The 14,177-nt window shown below is 50.8% G+C and overlaps 1 protein-coding gene across 1 annotated transcript in view; it reads right to left on the bottom strand.

Annotated features, from left to right (window-relative positions):
- Positions 1 to 13,228, bottom strand: part of LOC126282304 (myrosinase 1-like) — a 96,412-nt gene extending 83,184 nt beyond the window's left edge. The window contains exon 1 of the mRNA XM_049981959.1: positions 13,093 to 13,228. Within this exon, the coding sequence (XP_049837916.1) occupies positions 13,093 to 13,228 (136 nt within the window). The remainder of the gene's footprint in view (positions 1 to 13,092) is intronic.
- Between the last annotated feature and the right edge of the window lie 949 nt (positions 13,229 to 14,177).

The raw sequence follows: 14,177 nt of genomic DNA, 5'->3' as shown, positions 1-14,177 counted from the left end.
GATGGATGGTCGACGACAAAGAACGTGAAAAACCGAGTAACGTGGTCGTGGCGCCGGTAGTGGACGGGTGGAGAGGGACGTGCGATTGCGACATACTGAGCGGAGGTGCCCCTCTTTTCCACAGGGTGTACAGGACGCCCAGCGATCAATACAGTCTTCCTGGGAGCGAGAGAAAAAACACTGTGGACATGTAGCCATCGTTAAGGGGCGACTGCAGGCTTAGAAGTCATAGAGACATCGGACAAAGACGAATCACAACGTTGCTGCTACCTAGCGGTCGTCCTACGTTTACGACGCTGGGATGGCGCACGTGGTGAACTGCCTTACCATGTGTCGTTCGTTAGCTGCCTGGGCCATTCCGAACGAATCAGCGATGCGCAAGATGTCCTCTGACGACGGTTTATCCAGTCTCAAAGCCGTCGTGTGAACCCCTTGGTCAGGTGGCAGTCGAACCACCACATCACGAATCGAGGAGTCGGCGTAGGAAACCTTATAGCCTTATGGGCGCAAGTGAAATCACATTTTCGGCTGTCCTTGCAGTCAAACCACAAATGGTATGACTGTCCCAGCTTTTTATAGCATTGATTCAGTTCTAGCCAGGAGGCAACCACATCGTACCGCTGGGAATAATAACTAGCCAAAAGAACGTATATCTCCTGAAAGAAGAGGGTGACGGGTTAGAGGTACCATTTCTCAGAGGAGAAAAAATCTGTCTGGAGACGCCAAAGACAGAAAGGGTGACCGCTACAATGAATCGTTCATGACATGAAACCCCTTGAAATGTTGCTTCACTGAATGGAAACGTGTCTCAGTCCTCGACGAGTAGACAGCAGTACACTGGAGATAGTAATGAACGCTATCACATGAAGTACACGAGTGAGTGAGCGGACCTTTTTTTTCTTTATTGCATCCCTCGGGAGGGGGCGGGGGGGGGGGGAGCTGGCAGCAGCGTATTATGCTGCTCTACAGCCTACAGAGAAGTTAAAAAATATAATGAGTATATAAACAAACAAGAAAAACAGGTGATAGAACGGTGACATTGTAAAAATCTATTAAATAGCGGAGAGTTGTGGAATTTAAAATATAAAAACACGGCGTTGACGATGCGGATGAATATTGACAGTAAGTAGACAGGCACAATTAGAAAAAAAAACACAGCGACAGTCTGGTTGCTGTTCGCACGAGATGAAAAACACAACCAGTGACACTATGGTGGCTGCTCGCAACACTGACAGGGGACGCGCAACACTGAGCATTCACTCATAACAGCACTATAGGCAACATGGCGGCAGATGGGGGCGGGGTGGGAGGATCCGGTCCGACGAGGGAAAAAAGAGGGGGAGGAGAGGAAAAGGAAGTGGCGAGCCGTCGGACGGAGAGGACATAGAAAATGTGGGGGGAGGCGTGGCGGGCGCGAGAAGGAAGTGAGCGGTCGGTGTGCAGAGGTGTTTATGCCGGCTGCCAAAGACACTACTGGCCGGTGTATTCACGTGGCGAGACGGTGGCGCACTCACCAGGCGAGAGCAGCGCTGAGGCGACACTGCCCTGTATCATCCATCGAGGTCCGTGTATTCCCGTGGGCGGTCAAATTCCATGCAGCCAGATACCAGAGAAGTGCGCTTTGCTCACAGTTCTTTCACGATACCTGACTGACCGACGTTAGACACAACAGATGTCAGGATAACAGCCAGCTTCGTCGTCACATCAGCTACGAACCAATGGCGTGTCTTCTACGTTTCTACTTGAAGTAAACGTTGCATGATTTCTTAAATCTCGTTAACCTAATCGAAGAATACCTGAAATCAACAATGTTCATCTCATTTGCGATTCGGAGTGCCCAGTCTTGTAGAGCTCCATTCGTAACAATGCATTTCTTCTCTTCTCATACCTCAAGAAAACTCATCTAAAGTTCACGTTAATTATTTAATTTTAGGGGTTTATATTGGTTTTTAAGGACGAGGGGGGGGGGGGAGGGGGCGAGATTTTGTGGCTACCCTGTACAGTAAACAGTTTAGATAGCGTTTTCACAGTTTTGCGCTTTCACTTTGTCTCGTGTTTCTTACTTCTTGTAAGCCATTCTTCCATTTAAGAAGGAAAATCTGGTTTGCATACTGCTTCACATTAAGTGTTAAACACAATGCCAATTAATTCAGTTTTATCTCGATGATGACACTTATGCTACAGCAAAAGCAACCGCTAATTATTATGGATATTAAATGAGTCAGTAATTTTAGTAAACAGCAGGTTAAAAGACGGCGATGCCTTCCGGTGGTAATAGCCGTCAGGCACTTCCCCTTTCATTTTGTTTCGGTGATTATCATACAATTTCATTCGCCGTTGGTGCATGTAAGATTGATATTAATCTGATGGACTATTAGGGTTAGGGTAAACCACTGACTGACCTCACAGTGCATGCATGACTTGAGCAGCAGTAGTAGAATTAAACTCGGCTATAGAGACAGATTTTTTGACAAGATTGTGGTACGAGGTACCCTGCGCAACGCACCGTATGGTGGATTGCGGAGTATATATGTAGATGTAGATGTGATGGAGGGGACCATTGCATTAAGGGCAGCTTTAGAACTTTCGCCGAGCAGCAAGCGAGCTCGCGGATTCCTTTGTACTCACCGATACTGGCGGTGGGAGGTGCAGGGCTGTGGTTTATGGGCCGCTATTCTGGCGGACGGCCTTGTTCCGCTAGCGGCCAAGCAAGAGGGTGGGAAAGGCGAAGCTGAATGCGAAATGACACGTTTCGAGAAACTGGAGGCGCCGGGCATCCTGTCGCGGATTCACGCATTTGGCTACTCGCCTTGCGTGTTCTCGCTAACCAGCGTTTTCTCTCTTTCCTTCAGAGTCGACATCAGCCTGCAAGGGCATTTAGGGACTCGTGCGGCAAAATCCACGTGGCGTGACCCCACCCTCTGAGAAAGGAAAAACTGTCGTGTCGTTCTAAAGAGGCAAAGTTGTCGTGTTGGGGTTTACGACGTGTAGGAGGAGCCGGGACGAGAAGATCGCTCCGGCGAGACGCAGGGTGTGGGGCAGATGGCGGTCTAAGGGAAGTTTCCCGGACGACGGCAGCGCCTGGCCCCCCACCACCGACGAGGACGACGGGTGAGAGTGTCGCTCGCGGCCGCCGGACGGACGCGAAAATTTCCGCGAACGGGCGGCGTCGCGCCCGCACTCTGTGTGTGCCGAGACGACGCATCGAGCCGCCTGATCCCCCTGACAAAGGAGGAATTTGCCGCCGCCATCGCCGTGCTGACTCCCGAGGAGAGTTGGATCTGCATGCAACTCTTGGCCACGGGCACCGATGCGGACAGGGTGGTGGTACTGACGAGACTCCGGTGCCTGGTACCTGTGGGTCGCGACAGGCAAGCCGCCGCGACAGCTGCCACGCCAGCATTCGCACCAGCCGTGGTGGCTACAGAAAGCCGCCACGCCCTCACCGACGTCCAGACTGGCAACAACCGACGAGCCTACCGGGGTCGAGCAAACCTCGCTGAAGCGCCCGACCGCGGCCGTAGAGGACACTCCCTTCCCCCAACCCCCCAGGCAATTTCAGGTCGCGCCAGGCGGAAGAAGAGGAGGGTACGTCGCAGGACGACGACGAGGAAGCCTGACGAAGAAGGCTTCATCGCGCCCTCCCGGCGCCACACAGCGAGAGCCTGGCCGTTCGGACAGGTGACGCCGGAACAGGCCGAGGCTGCAAACCGGTTTGCAGATCTGCCGGAAGCAGCCGAGACCCACCGGGACGGGACCATACCGACTGCGGCGACGAAACCGCCCCGCCGCCCGCCGCTGATTACCATCCAGTGGAGTGACGGCTATAGCGAGCTCAGAGAGAAGCTCTACTCCGTCGCAAAACCGCGAAAGATGATCGCGGGGACCGACACTTACAAGGTCAGAGCAGAGTGCCTAGAGGACCACGCGAAACTCGTGCAACTCTCTGAGACCGAGAAGTGGAACTGCTTCACGCAGAGCACGAAACAGCTGAAGCAGCTGAAGGCCGTTTTCCGCCACCTGCCGCCAAAGATGGAACCGGCGTTCCTAGAGCGGCAGCTGGAGGAACTCGGCTTCCAGGCTCGCCACGTCGGCCTGATGAGGTCGCCCAGGACCCACTGGGACATGTCCTTGTGATTTTAGTCGACAATGTCGACACCCGGAATATTTTTTGGATAGCAAACATTTCCGACTTCGACTTGAAAGTTGAGCCACTCCACGCAAAAGGCAGGCGAGGCCAGTGCTTCAGCTGCCAGCGCACGGACTATGTGGCAAAGTTTTGCAGGATGCCTGTGCGCTGCTGCAAGTGCGCCGAGGAGCACTTGTCGCGGGACTGCCCAGAGAAGAAGAAAGACCGACCGACGTGCTGCAACTGTAACGGGGACCTCGTCGCCTGTTACCTGGGACGCGCGGGAAGCGCGCCAGCCGCGTAAACCCGAGCCGCAGCTTCGCGGCAATTGCTAAGGGGAAGTCTGCCGCCCCCTCCGAGAGGCCACGGCCGCTCGCAGGGGAGGCCGCACCGGTACTGCAGCTGCCATCGCCTGCGGCGCCGCCTGCAGTCGGGAAGGGCCGGCTTGCCGGCGCACGCAACTGTAGGAAGGGTTGCCGCACGTGGAGGGCGTTCCCAGCACGCCGCTCCGCTGCCGACTACGGGAAACGCCGCGAAGTTCCCGAAACGGCGAAGGAAGGCACCTCCGAGCTGGCCGCGCTTCTGGGGTCTCTCAACCAGCTGATGACTCAGCTACCGGTCCTCGTGGGAGCAGTGACGGTGGCCCATTTACACGTTCAACGCTCGGGGTCTCCACCCCCAGCACGGCTAGTTTTCCCAATTCCTATGGGACGAGGAGGACGACATCTGCCTTGTGCAGGAGACCTTCCTCAAAACTGGGGCCGATGTGCGAGCAGCAAATTTTTCCTGCTACCAGGATGACAGAGCCATCCACGTGGCCGGCGCTCAACGCGCTGGAGGCCACAGGAGTGGCAGTCAACACCACCACCGGAAAAGTTCTTCTCGTGTCGGTATACCGGCAGCTTGGCAGACCCCTAGACGAAGCCGACATCGACGCCCTGCTGTCGATGGAGGGGCTAGCTTTCATTGCCGGGGATTTCAATGCGAAACACACCGAATGGAGCTCGCAAACTGTTAGCCGCAGCGGCGCGATTACCGTGGGGCCGTTTGACCCCAGGATCTTCCCTGCACAGGGACAACCGGACATGCTCGATATTGCTGTTCTGAAGGGCATCGGGCAATTCGCGACCGCCGAGACGCATAACGACCTCTCCTCCGACCACGTACCGGTCATTTGTGGCCTCGACGTGGCCGGAGCTTCTCTTCCAGAGAGCCGTCCGAGTTATCGCAGGCTCGACGCCGAGCCCTTTCAGACGAAAGGCCTCGAACTGCTCGAGGACGCGCCAAACCCCTCTGTGGTAGGAGCAGACGCCGCCCTAGGATTCTCCACCCGAAGAATACTCCGAGCAGCGGAGGAGGCCACGGCGAGACATCGCCAAGGACCGCGAGACTTCTCGCGACAGCTACCGCGCCCCATCCTGGACGCGATCACCGAGAACAACCGACTGCTTCGTGAATGGCAGCTCACTCGCCAACCAGACACGAAGTGCCGCTTAGACCGCATGAGACGGGAAATTAAGGCAGCACTCGAGCAACACAGGAACCAGGAGTGGGAAGACCTTGTGTCTACACTCAGTCATGATGGCAGTGGATGGAGGGTGGTAAAGTCCTTCCTACGCCAGCGACAGAGAATACTGTATCTACAGGTCGGGAACGACTTCGCCAGCGACCCCGACGCGTAAGCCAGCGTCCTGGCCGACGCATTCGCAGCGAACTTCACACCGGTGACCGACGCCATCGACGACGACTACATACGGCATGTCCACGAACAACTACCAAGGGAGGAAGGCGACGTTATCGAGCCGATAACGGGGGAGGACGTTGCTGTGCAGCTCCGCTCGCTGAACCCCAAGAAGGCTGGAGGCAGCGATGGAGTCAAAAACCTCCTGCTGAAGTACCTTCCGCCGGGCTTACACCTGCAACTTGCCGATGTTTTCAATGAGATTCTCCGATCAGGTGTCTACCCCTCTGCGTGGAAACATGCGGAGGTCGTGGCCATTCTGAAATCCGGCAAGGACCCACGCCAGGCATCGAGCTACCGACCCATCAGCCTACTCCCGTCCCTCTCGAAAGTTTTCGAGAGGCTGTACGCGAGAAGGCTGATGCGACACGTCACCCAGGAGGGCATCATACCGGACGAGCAGTTCGGGTTTCGAGAAGACCATGCCACTACCCACCAACTCTTGCGGGTGATAGAACCGGCGATGAGGGCACTGGAAACAATGGAATACTTTGGGAGAGTGTTCCTCGACGTCTCCCGATCGTTTGACTCGGTGTGGCAAGACGGTCTCGAGCTCAAACGTTTTTGAACAAGGGATACCGACGTCCCACATGACGCTGATGCGGTTGTACCTGTCTGAACGGACCTTCCACGTGAGGACTGACGGCGGTACGTCCACAGACCGGCAGATACGTGCAGAGGTGCCGCAGGGGTCGGTTCTCGGCCCCCCTCTGAACTCCCTGTACACTGCCGACTCGCCGAAAGTGGCAAGAGTCGAACTGTCGCTGTACGCTGATGATACGGCCCTGTTCGCTAGCAGCATGAACACCCAAGTGCTGAGAAACCGCCTCCAACGCGGTGCGACGCCTTGGGCTCATGGGCAACAAAGTGGCGGCTGAAATTGAGCGCCACAAAGAGCCAGGCAGTCGTCTTCAAGCGAAGACGTCTTCCGCCAGAGCTTACGCCAGTCGAAATCCTGGGAAAACCTATCGACGAAATACCTAGGGGTTACCCTAGACCGCAGGCTCACCTGGAAGCAACACATCCGTGATGTGAAAGGGAGCAATGGGACTCCTTCGAGATCTGTATCCGCTGCTAAACCTGCAGTCGTCATTGCCACCGCAACACGGCGACACGTTTTATCTAACATGGGTTCGCCCACTCTTAGAGTATGCAGCCGTGGTCTGGAAAAAAGCCGCAGATGCTCACATTGTAACTCTGCAGCCGATACAGAACCACGCCCTGGAGACTGTTAAGCATCTTCCGAGGCGCTTCTCGACGAGCCAACTCCACGAGGACACCGGGATCCTGCCTCTCCGAGACAGGTTTCGCGCCATAAACAGGAAGTTCTACAAGAAAACGGGACGCTCCCGCAACCGGCTCATCCGTGCACTGGGTCAACAAACGCATCACAGGCCAACCACGCGTTGGCCTGACCTGCTGAGGGATTAAGTTTTACTAATCCCTCAAGAGAGTGTGTCTTTCTCTTTTTCAGGTTACACCAGCTGGGACCAATCAACAAGAGTGGTAATATATCTTTCTCTCTTTTACAGGAACCGCAGGAATGACAAATGTTGTCTAAACTGCACCACCTCGAGCCAAGGATAGGCTCGACTTTTCAGTGTCAGCGTCAGCAACCGTCGAGGAGTATAGTCGCTAGAACTCTCCCGTTTCCCACTTGACAGATCGTAAAAATACCGCAGTTAAGCGTTATCTCTGAGTTGATACAGCAAAGAAGAAATTAACCAATCCGATTGCGACAAGAATCTGTAATGAGATACGGCCTTCACAGGTGTAGCTTGCGACCTCACGAAGAAGAGGTATGTCGTCTAAGATCGTATTGCTAGCTGAATAACAAGCTAATCCGACATTACGGAGATCGTACTACTGAAAGAGTCTCACAGAATTGTAGTGTTATCAGAAAACTCTTAGAAGCGTATGTTTCTTTTCCCGAAAACTTATTTCCCTTTCCCCAGTTTTCTTCTCTATAACTGCTTCCCCATTGTACGGAGTGAATACGAGGCGGCGGGGTCGTTGGGTACTCTAGAACCTTGTCTGACTCCTTTCCAGTCTGGAACCGCGCAACCGCTACGGTCGTAGGTTCCAGCCCAGCTTCGGGCATGGATGTGTGTGTTGTCCTAAGGTTAGTTAGGTTTAAATAGTTCTAAGTTCTAGGGGACTGATGACCTCAGACGTTAAGTCCCATAGTGCTCAGAGCCATTTGAACCATTTGACTCCTTTGTCAGTTACTGCCTCCGTTACACACCCTTCGGTTCATAATTGGATTCCGACGTTTGTACAAGTTATGTAACACCAGAAACAAGTAACATCTCATGTGAAAAAGTTAAGTTTTAACGAATATTTAGTTCTACTAATTTGTTTAAACTCTTACCAAAAGTACTAAGAGACTTATAGTTTATGATCTGGGACTTCATTCAGGAAATACACTGACGGAAGAAAAATGGCAATACCACAAAAACAGTCAATGAAAAGTAACGAAATTTGTGGAACACATTTGTCTAGGCAACATATTGAAGTGATTAACACTGCAAGATCACAGGTTAAGCGCCAGATAAGCCACTGAAAATGTGATATGCTGGTACATTAATAACGAGTGTTAACGCTAGAATCTTGAATGCAAGCATGAAAAGGTCCTTGCGTTGCGCTCTGCAGGTGCTGGATGTGAGTTTCTGGGCTGGAGCTGGCTCTGAGCACTATGGGACTTAACTTCTTAGGTCATCAGTCCCCTAGAACGTAAAACTACTTGAACCTAACTAACCTAAGCACGTCACACACATTCATGCCCGAGGCAGGATTTGAACCTCTGACCGTAGCGGTCGCGCGCTTCCAGACTGTAGCGCCTAGAACCGCTCGGTCACCCCGGCCGGCGGCTGGAGTTGGTCGATCAGTACAGGGACGGTTAACACTGGTTGTGGATGACGCTGGAGCTGTAATGTGATGATATCCCACATGTGCTCGATTGCAGACAGATGTGGTGAGCGAACAGACCATGGCAACATGTCGACACCATGTAGAGCCTATTGGGCTGCAACTGCGGTATGTGGGCGAGCGTTATCCTATTGGAAATCAAGCCGTGGAATTTGTTGATGAATGTCAGCGTTCCGAAACAACGGACTGCAGTGAGAGTGCGTAGGATAACCTCAAGAGTACGGAATCGCATCCCACGACATAACTCCAGATGTAGGTCCAATGTGCCTATCACACAAATAGATTGGTAGCAGAAGTCAGCTGGCCTCCTCCTAACCAAAATACGGCCATCACTGACATCGAGTCAGAACAGGATTTCATCGAAAAACACGACAGACCTGCACCCTGCCCTCCAATGAGCTCTCGCTTGAAACTACCGAAGTCACAAATGGCAGTGGTTTGCGGTCAGTGGAATGCACGTTACAGGGTATCTGGCTCGGAGCTGACCTTCAAGTAACCAATTTGAAACAGTTAGTTGAGTGACTGTGTTGCCAACTGCGGCTGAAATTACTGCTGCAGATGCAGTACGATGCGCCAGAGCCATTCGCCGAATACGATGGTCTTCCCTCGCGGTAGTCCCACGTGGCCGTCCGGATCCCGCGGTCTTCTCGCGACCGTACAGTTGGTGAGCACCACTGTCAGCAGTCTCGTACCACATCGAATCTCTGAGGTAACTAACGCTCACGGCCATTACAGCATGTATTTAAAGCAAACCTGATTTGCATCCACAAAGTGGCGCTGCCAGTTTCAGTCATACAGAATGGTCCAAAAAAATGTATCCACTGTTTAAAAGTTCATAGCTTACAAACTAATTGACACAGTTGTCTCATTTTTGGTGAAAGTGTAGCTTAAAGTCCAACTTAAAGATATCACTGTAGGTTTTCTAAATGTTCACCATTAACATCCACACACAAACGATGCCGCTGAACTGCAGCACGAACTACTGACTGCAACGTGTTCAATTGGATATTTACACATGAACGTACGATGGATTCTTGAAGTTCATCCAATGTACGTGGCTTTTGTCGGTAAACGACGTCCTTTAGTGCTCTCCACATGTAAAAGTCCAGAGGAGCTAGGTCTGGGGAACGTCGGGGATACTCCACAGCACCTCTGCGGCCTATCCATCTTCCTGGTAGATTTTCGTCGTATACGCCCTAACACGATTCTGGTAGTGGGCTGGGGCACCATCTTGTTGAAAGTAAACTCTTCCGTCTCCATACAAGTCTTGAATGGCAGGTAAAATGGATGTCTGAAGCTTCTGAAGCTACACCTCACCGGAAATTGCGCCGTCAAAGAAGAATGGCCCAATCAAGCCCCGGTAAGACAACCCACACCACACATTTACTCCTGGCAAATTCACGGATTTGTCTACATGGACGTTCGGATTTTCGGTGGCCCATTAGATGCAACTGTGGCGATTTGCTGTACCATTGAGTTTTAACTGTGCCTCATCAGACCACACCATCTCTGCAAACTCTTCATCGTTGCGCACCATGTTAGCAAACCACTCGCAGTACTCCATTCTACGATCTTGGTCGTCTTAGTTCATTACGTTTAACAATCGTGGGATTTAGCTCTTCCACTTTGCTGTCTTCAAAATTCGCCGAACACTTGAGCGACGGACTCCAGTTTCACGGGCACACTGTCTCACAGACTTCTGTGGTGAGCGAGTGAATTGTTGTAACACACGACGGGAGTTAGCTGGACTTGTTGCTGTTACAGGTCGTCCAGATCGTTGTTTGTGTACATCTTTAACACAACCTTCAGCTTCAAATTTGTCTCGAATGTGACGAATCGTTAAACGTGTCGGTGGCTCCGTTTGATACTCATTTCGCCATTGCCGTTGAGTCTCATTAATGTTTTCGTACTTAAAATACCACTTAAAAACTTACTTCCTTTCATCGAATGTAGGCCGTACGCCAGCCATGTTTATTCGAGTAACTAGGTGCAACTAAGAACAAAACACTGACTATTCGGCGACTGCCATGTGACAAAACAAAACAACACAATACAATGCTTGTGTGGCGATTGCCGGAACTACAAACTCCAGAATGAATTTCCTTGAGACAGAGAAGTTGCTGTCCATGCATCAGCACGGCTTTAGAAAGCATCGCTCCTGCGAAACGCAACTCGCCCTTTTTTCACATGATATCTTGCGGACCATGGATGAAGAGTATCAGACGGATGCCATATTCCTTGACTTACGAAAAGCATTTGACTTGGTGCCCCACTGCAGACTCCTAACTAAGGTACGGCCATATGGGATTGGTTCCGAAGTATGTAAGTTGCTCGAAGACTTCTTAAGTAATAGAACCCAGTACGTTGTCCTCGATGGTGAGTGTTCATCGGAGGTGAGGGTATCATCTGGAGTACCCCAGGGAAGTGTGGTAGGTCCGCTGTTGTTTTCTATCTACATAAATGATCTTTTGGATAGGGTGGATAGCAATGTGCGGCTGTTTGATGATGATGCTGTGGTGTATGGGAAGGTGTCGTCGTTGAGTGTCTGTAGAAGGATACAAGATGACTTGGGCAGGATTTGTGATTGGTGTAAAGAATGTCAGCTAACTCTAAATGTAGATAAAAGTAAATTAATACAGATGAATAGGAAAAGAATCCCGCAATGTTTGAATACTGCATTAGTAGTGTAGCGCTTGACACAGTCACGTCAATTAAATATGTGGGCTTAACTTTGCAGAGCGATATGAAGTGGGACAAGCATCTAATGGCAGTTGTAGGGAAGGCGGATAGTCGTCTTCGGTTCATTGGTAGAATTTTGGGAAGATGTGGTTCATCTGTAAAGGAGACCGCTTATAAAAACACTAATACGACCTATTCTTGAGTACTGCTCGAACGTTTGGGATCCCTATCAGGTCGGATTGAGGGAGGACATAGAAGCAATTCAGAGGCGGGCTGCTAGATTTGTTACTGGTAGGTTTGATAATCACGCGTGTGTTACTGCAATGCTTCAGGCACTCGGCTGGGAGTCTCTAGACGAAAGGAGGCGTTCTTCTCATGAATCGCTACTGAGGAAATTTATAGAACTAGCATTTGAGGCTGACTGCAGTACAATTTTACTGCCGCCAACTTATATTTCGCAGAAAGACCACAAAGATAGGATAAGAGAGATTAGAGCTCGTACAGAGGCATATAGGCCGTAATTTTTCCCTCGTCCTGTTTGGGAGTGGAAAGGGAGGAAGATGCTAGTTGTGGTACGAGGAACCCTCCGCCACGCACCGTATGGTGGATTGCGGAGTATGTATGTAGATGTAGATGTAGATGTACACTACCAAAGATGAGACAAGTCCGTCAATTAGTTTGCCAGTTAATGACTTTTAAACAGTGGATACATTTTTGGACTCCTCTGTATACGTCTGGTGCGAAATTTGAATAGACATCACCTTTCCGATACAGGAAAACGTCTGCCAATTTTCGTTTATGTCACTCACTGTTGGTGCTGCGATGTTTTTTTCTTTTTTGGGTCAGAGTATTATGGATCCATCGCGAACGAAACTTATTCTAAAGCATGCTCTAGCACACACATATGGTATATCATCCTGGTGCTCAAACAAATCGTGACACTAGTTACGAACGTAAAGGAAATGGTAGCGACTCGTATAGTTCCCATCACCAAATTTTCCTTTTGTCTTCATGTTCAGTTAAACGTATATCGTCCTGCTTCTGCACTCCTAGTGCAGTTAGCACGTCACTATTTCTCAAACATTTGGGAACCGTTGTACAGGGAGGCATCTTAATTTATTCAGTTAACCACACTGATGCGAACGAAACCTGTACTTTCAGTCATTTTGACCATTTTGATAATTTTAACTGATCTGAAGTGCACAAGGGTTCAAATGTGTGTGTGAATTCCTAAGAGACCAAACTGCTGAGGTCATCGGTCCCTAGACTAACACACTACTTAAACTAACTTATGCTCAGAACTACACACACACATACACACACACACACACACACACACACACACACACACACACGCACACACACGCATGCCCGAGGGAGGACTCGGACCTCCCGCGGGAGAGGCCGCGCAATCCGTGACATGGCGCCTCTAACCGCGCGGACACTCCTAGCGGCTGCCCAACGGTAAACCTTTAGGTTTCTTCTTGGCAAAGTTGTGGTACGCAAATAATTTTGAGATATAGTTCGAATCATATCCGGGTGTATTTATTTTACAGAAGTTGGGAAACACATCTCGAGAGCTCTCGCAGACAGTAGAGGGCGAATCACAACTCACCGTCTTCATTCCAGGCGCCTTCCACCTGGTAAGCACTCGAACCCGTGCCCAGCATGAAGCCATCGGGAAAGCGGTTGACGGCGGTCTGCGCGTACCCAAGAGCCAGCCCAGCGGCGAAGACAACTGCCGCCCACATCGCGTGTGTCTCTCTCTGCCTGCCCGCGATAGCCGCTAGCAGCTCTCTCAGATGACACACGTATATATATATAGGCCTATACGTACACGTTTAGGATAGCTTGAGTACCCCATCATCATCTTTGTTCACAGGCAACGAGATAATATTCTGTTCGTCAAACGGTCATGTGTCGATAAATGTACAAAATAGAGTGGAGAACGATTTCTTTTATGATATCGAAAACAGGAGGTGTACACTTAAGCTGTGCGTCAGCGAATTGGTTACTGAGGTCACCACTAGGATTATTATTGACAAAAAGAAAAAAAAGCTCTTCATTATATCGTTCCAACTAACAGCCACAACTCGCTGTTGTTACTATCCAGAGTGAGTTATTTTTAAGTGCTGTAGACAACGGCTCGTTGATATCCCACGGATAGCGTCTGTATTGCCAGTGATACGCAGAAGCGCGTTTGGAATGAAGTTGAATTTGGCAGGCTCCCTCAGTGTCCTTATCAAGTGATATCGGTAATCTGGTAATTAACTCCGGCTCTTTTCAGCGACAGCAGAACTTACCAGTATCGGTGTGTGCTACTTCACAGAGTATCTGACGTAGTGTAGAAGCTGTTCGAATCTTGTCGGCTCAGCTTTTGATGCAGCTACAGCTACATCAAACAAAGGTGCTCCTAACAACGTTTCGATGTGTTTGTTGATCGTCCTAATTTTTTGTACAGCGTTGGGCTGAATGAAATCAGAAGTAGTCTCTCATTGAGTGGATGATCTGGCGATGCACTATTGGCTTACAGCAGGGCCGGCCGCGGCGTGGCAAACTTCACGCGTGCAGTATGTGCGGGCCTCAGAAGGGGCTGTCACTCCTCTTTGTACCCGTAAGCGCTCCACATTTCACTGAGTATTGCGATGGCCACTTTTCAGTCGACACAGCTCTTCGAATTCGGCAGGACTGTGCTGTCAG

This window comes from Schistocerca gregaria, chromosome 7 (assembly GCF_023897955.1).
Source record: "Schistocerca gregaria isolate iqSchGreg1 chromosome 7, iqSchGreg1.2, whole genome shotgun sequence".
NCBI classification, from domain to species: Eukaryota; Metazoa; Arthropoda; class Insecta; order Orthoptera; family Acrididae; genus Schistocerca; species Schistocerca gregaria.
This window is presented reverse-complemented; position numbering and strand designations above follow the sequence as displayed.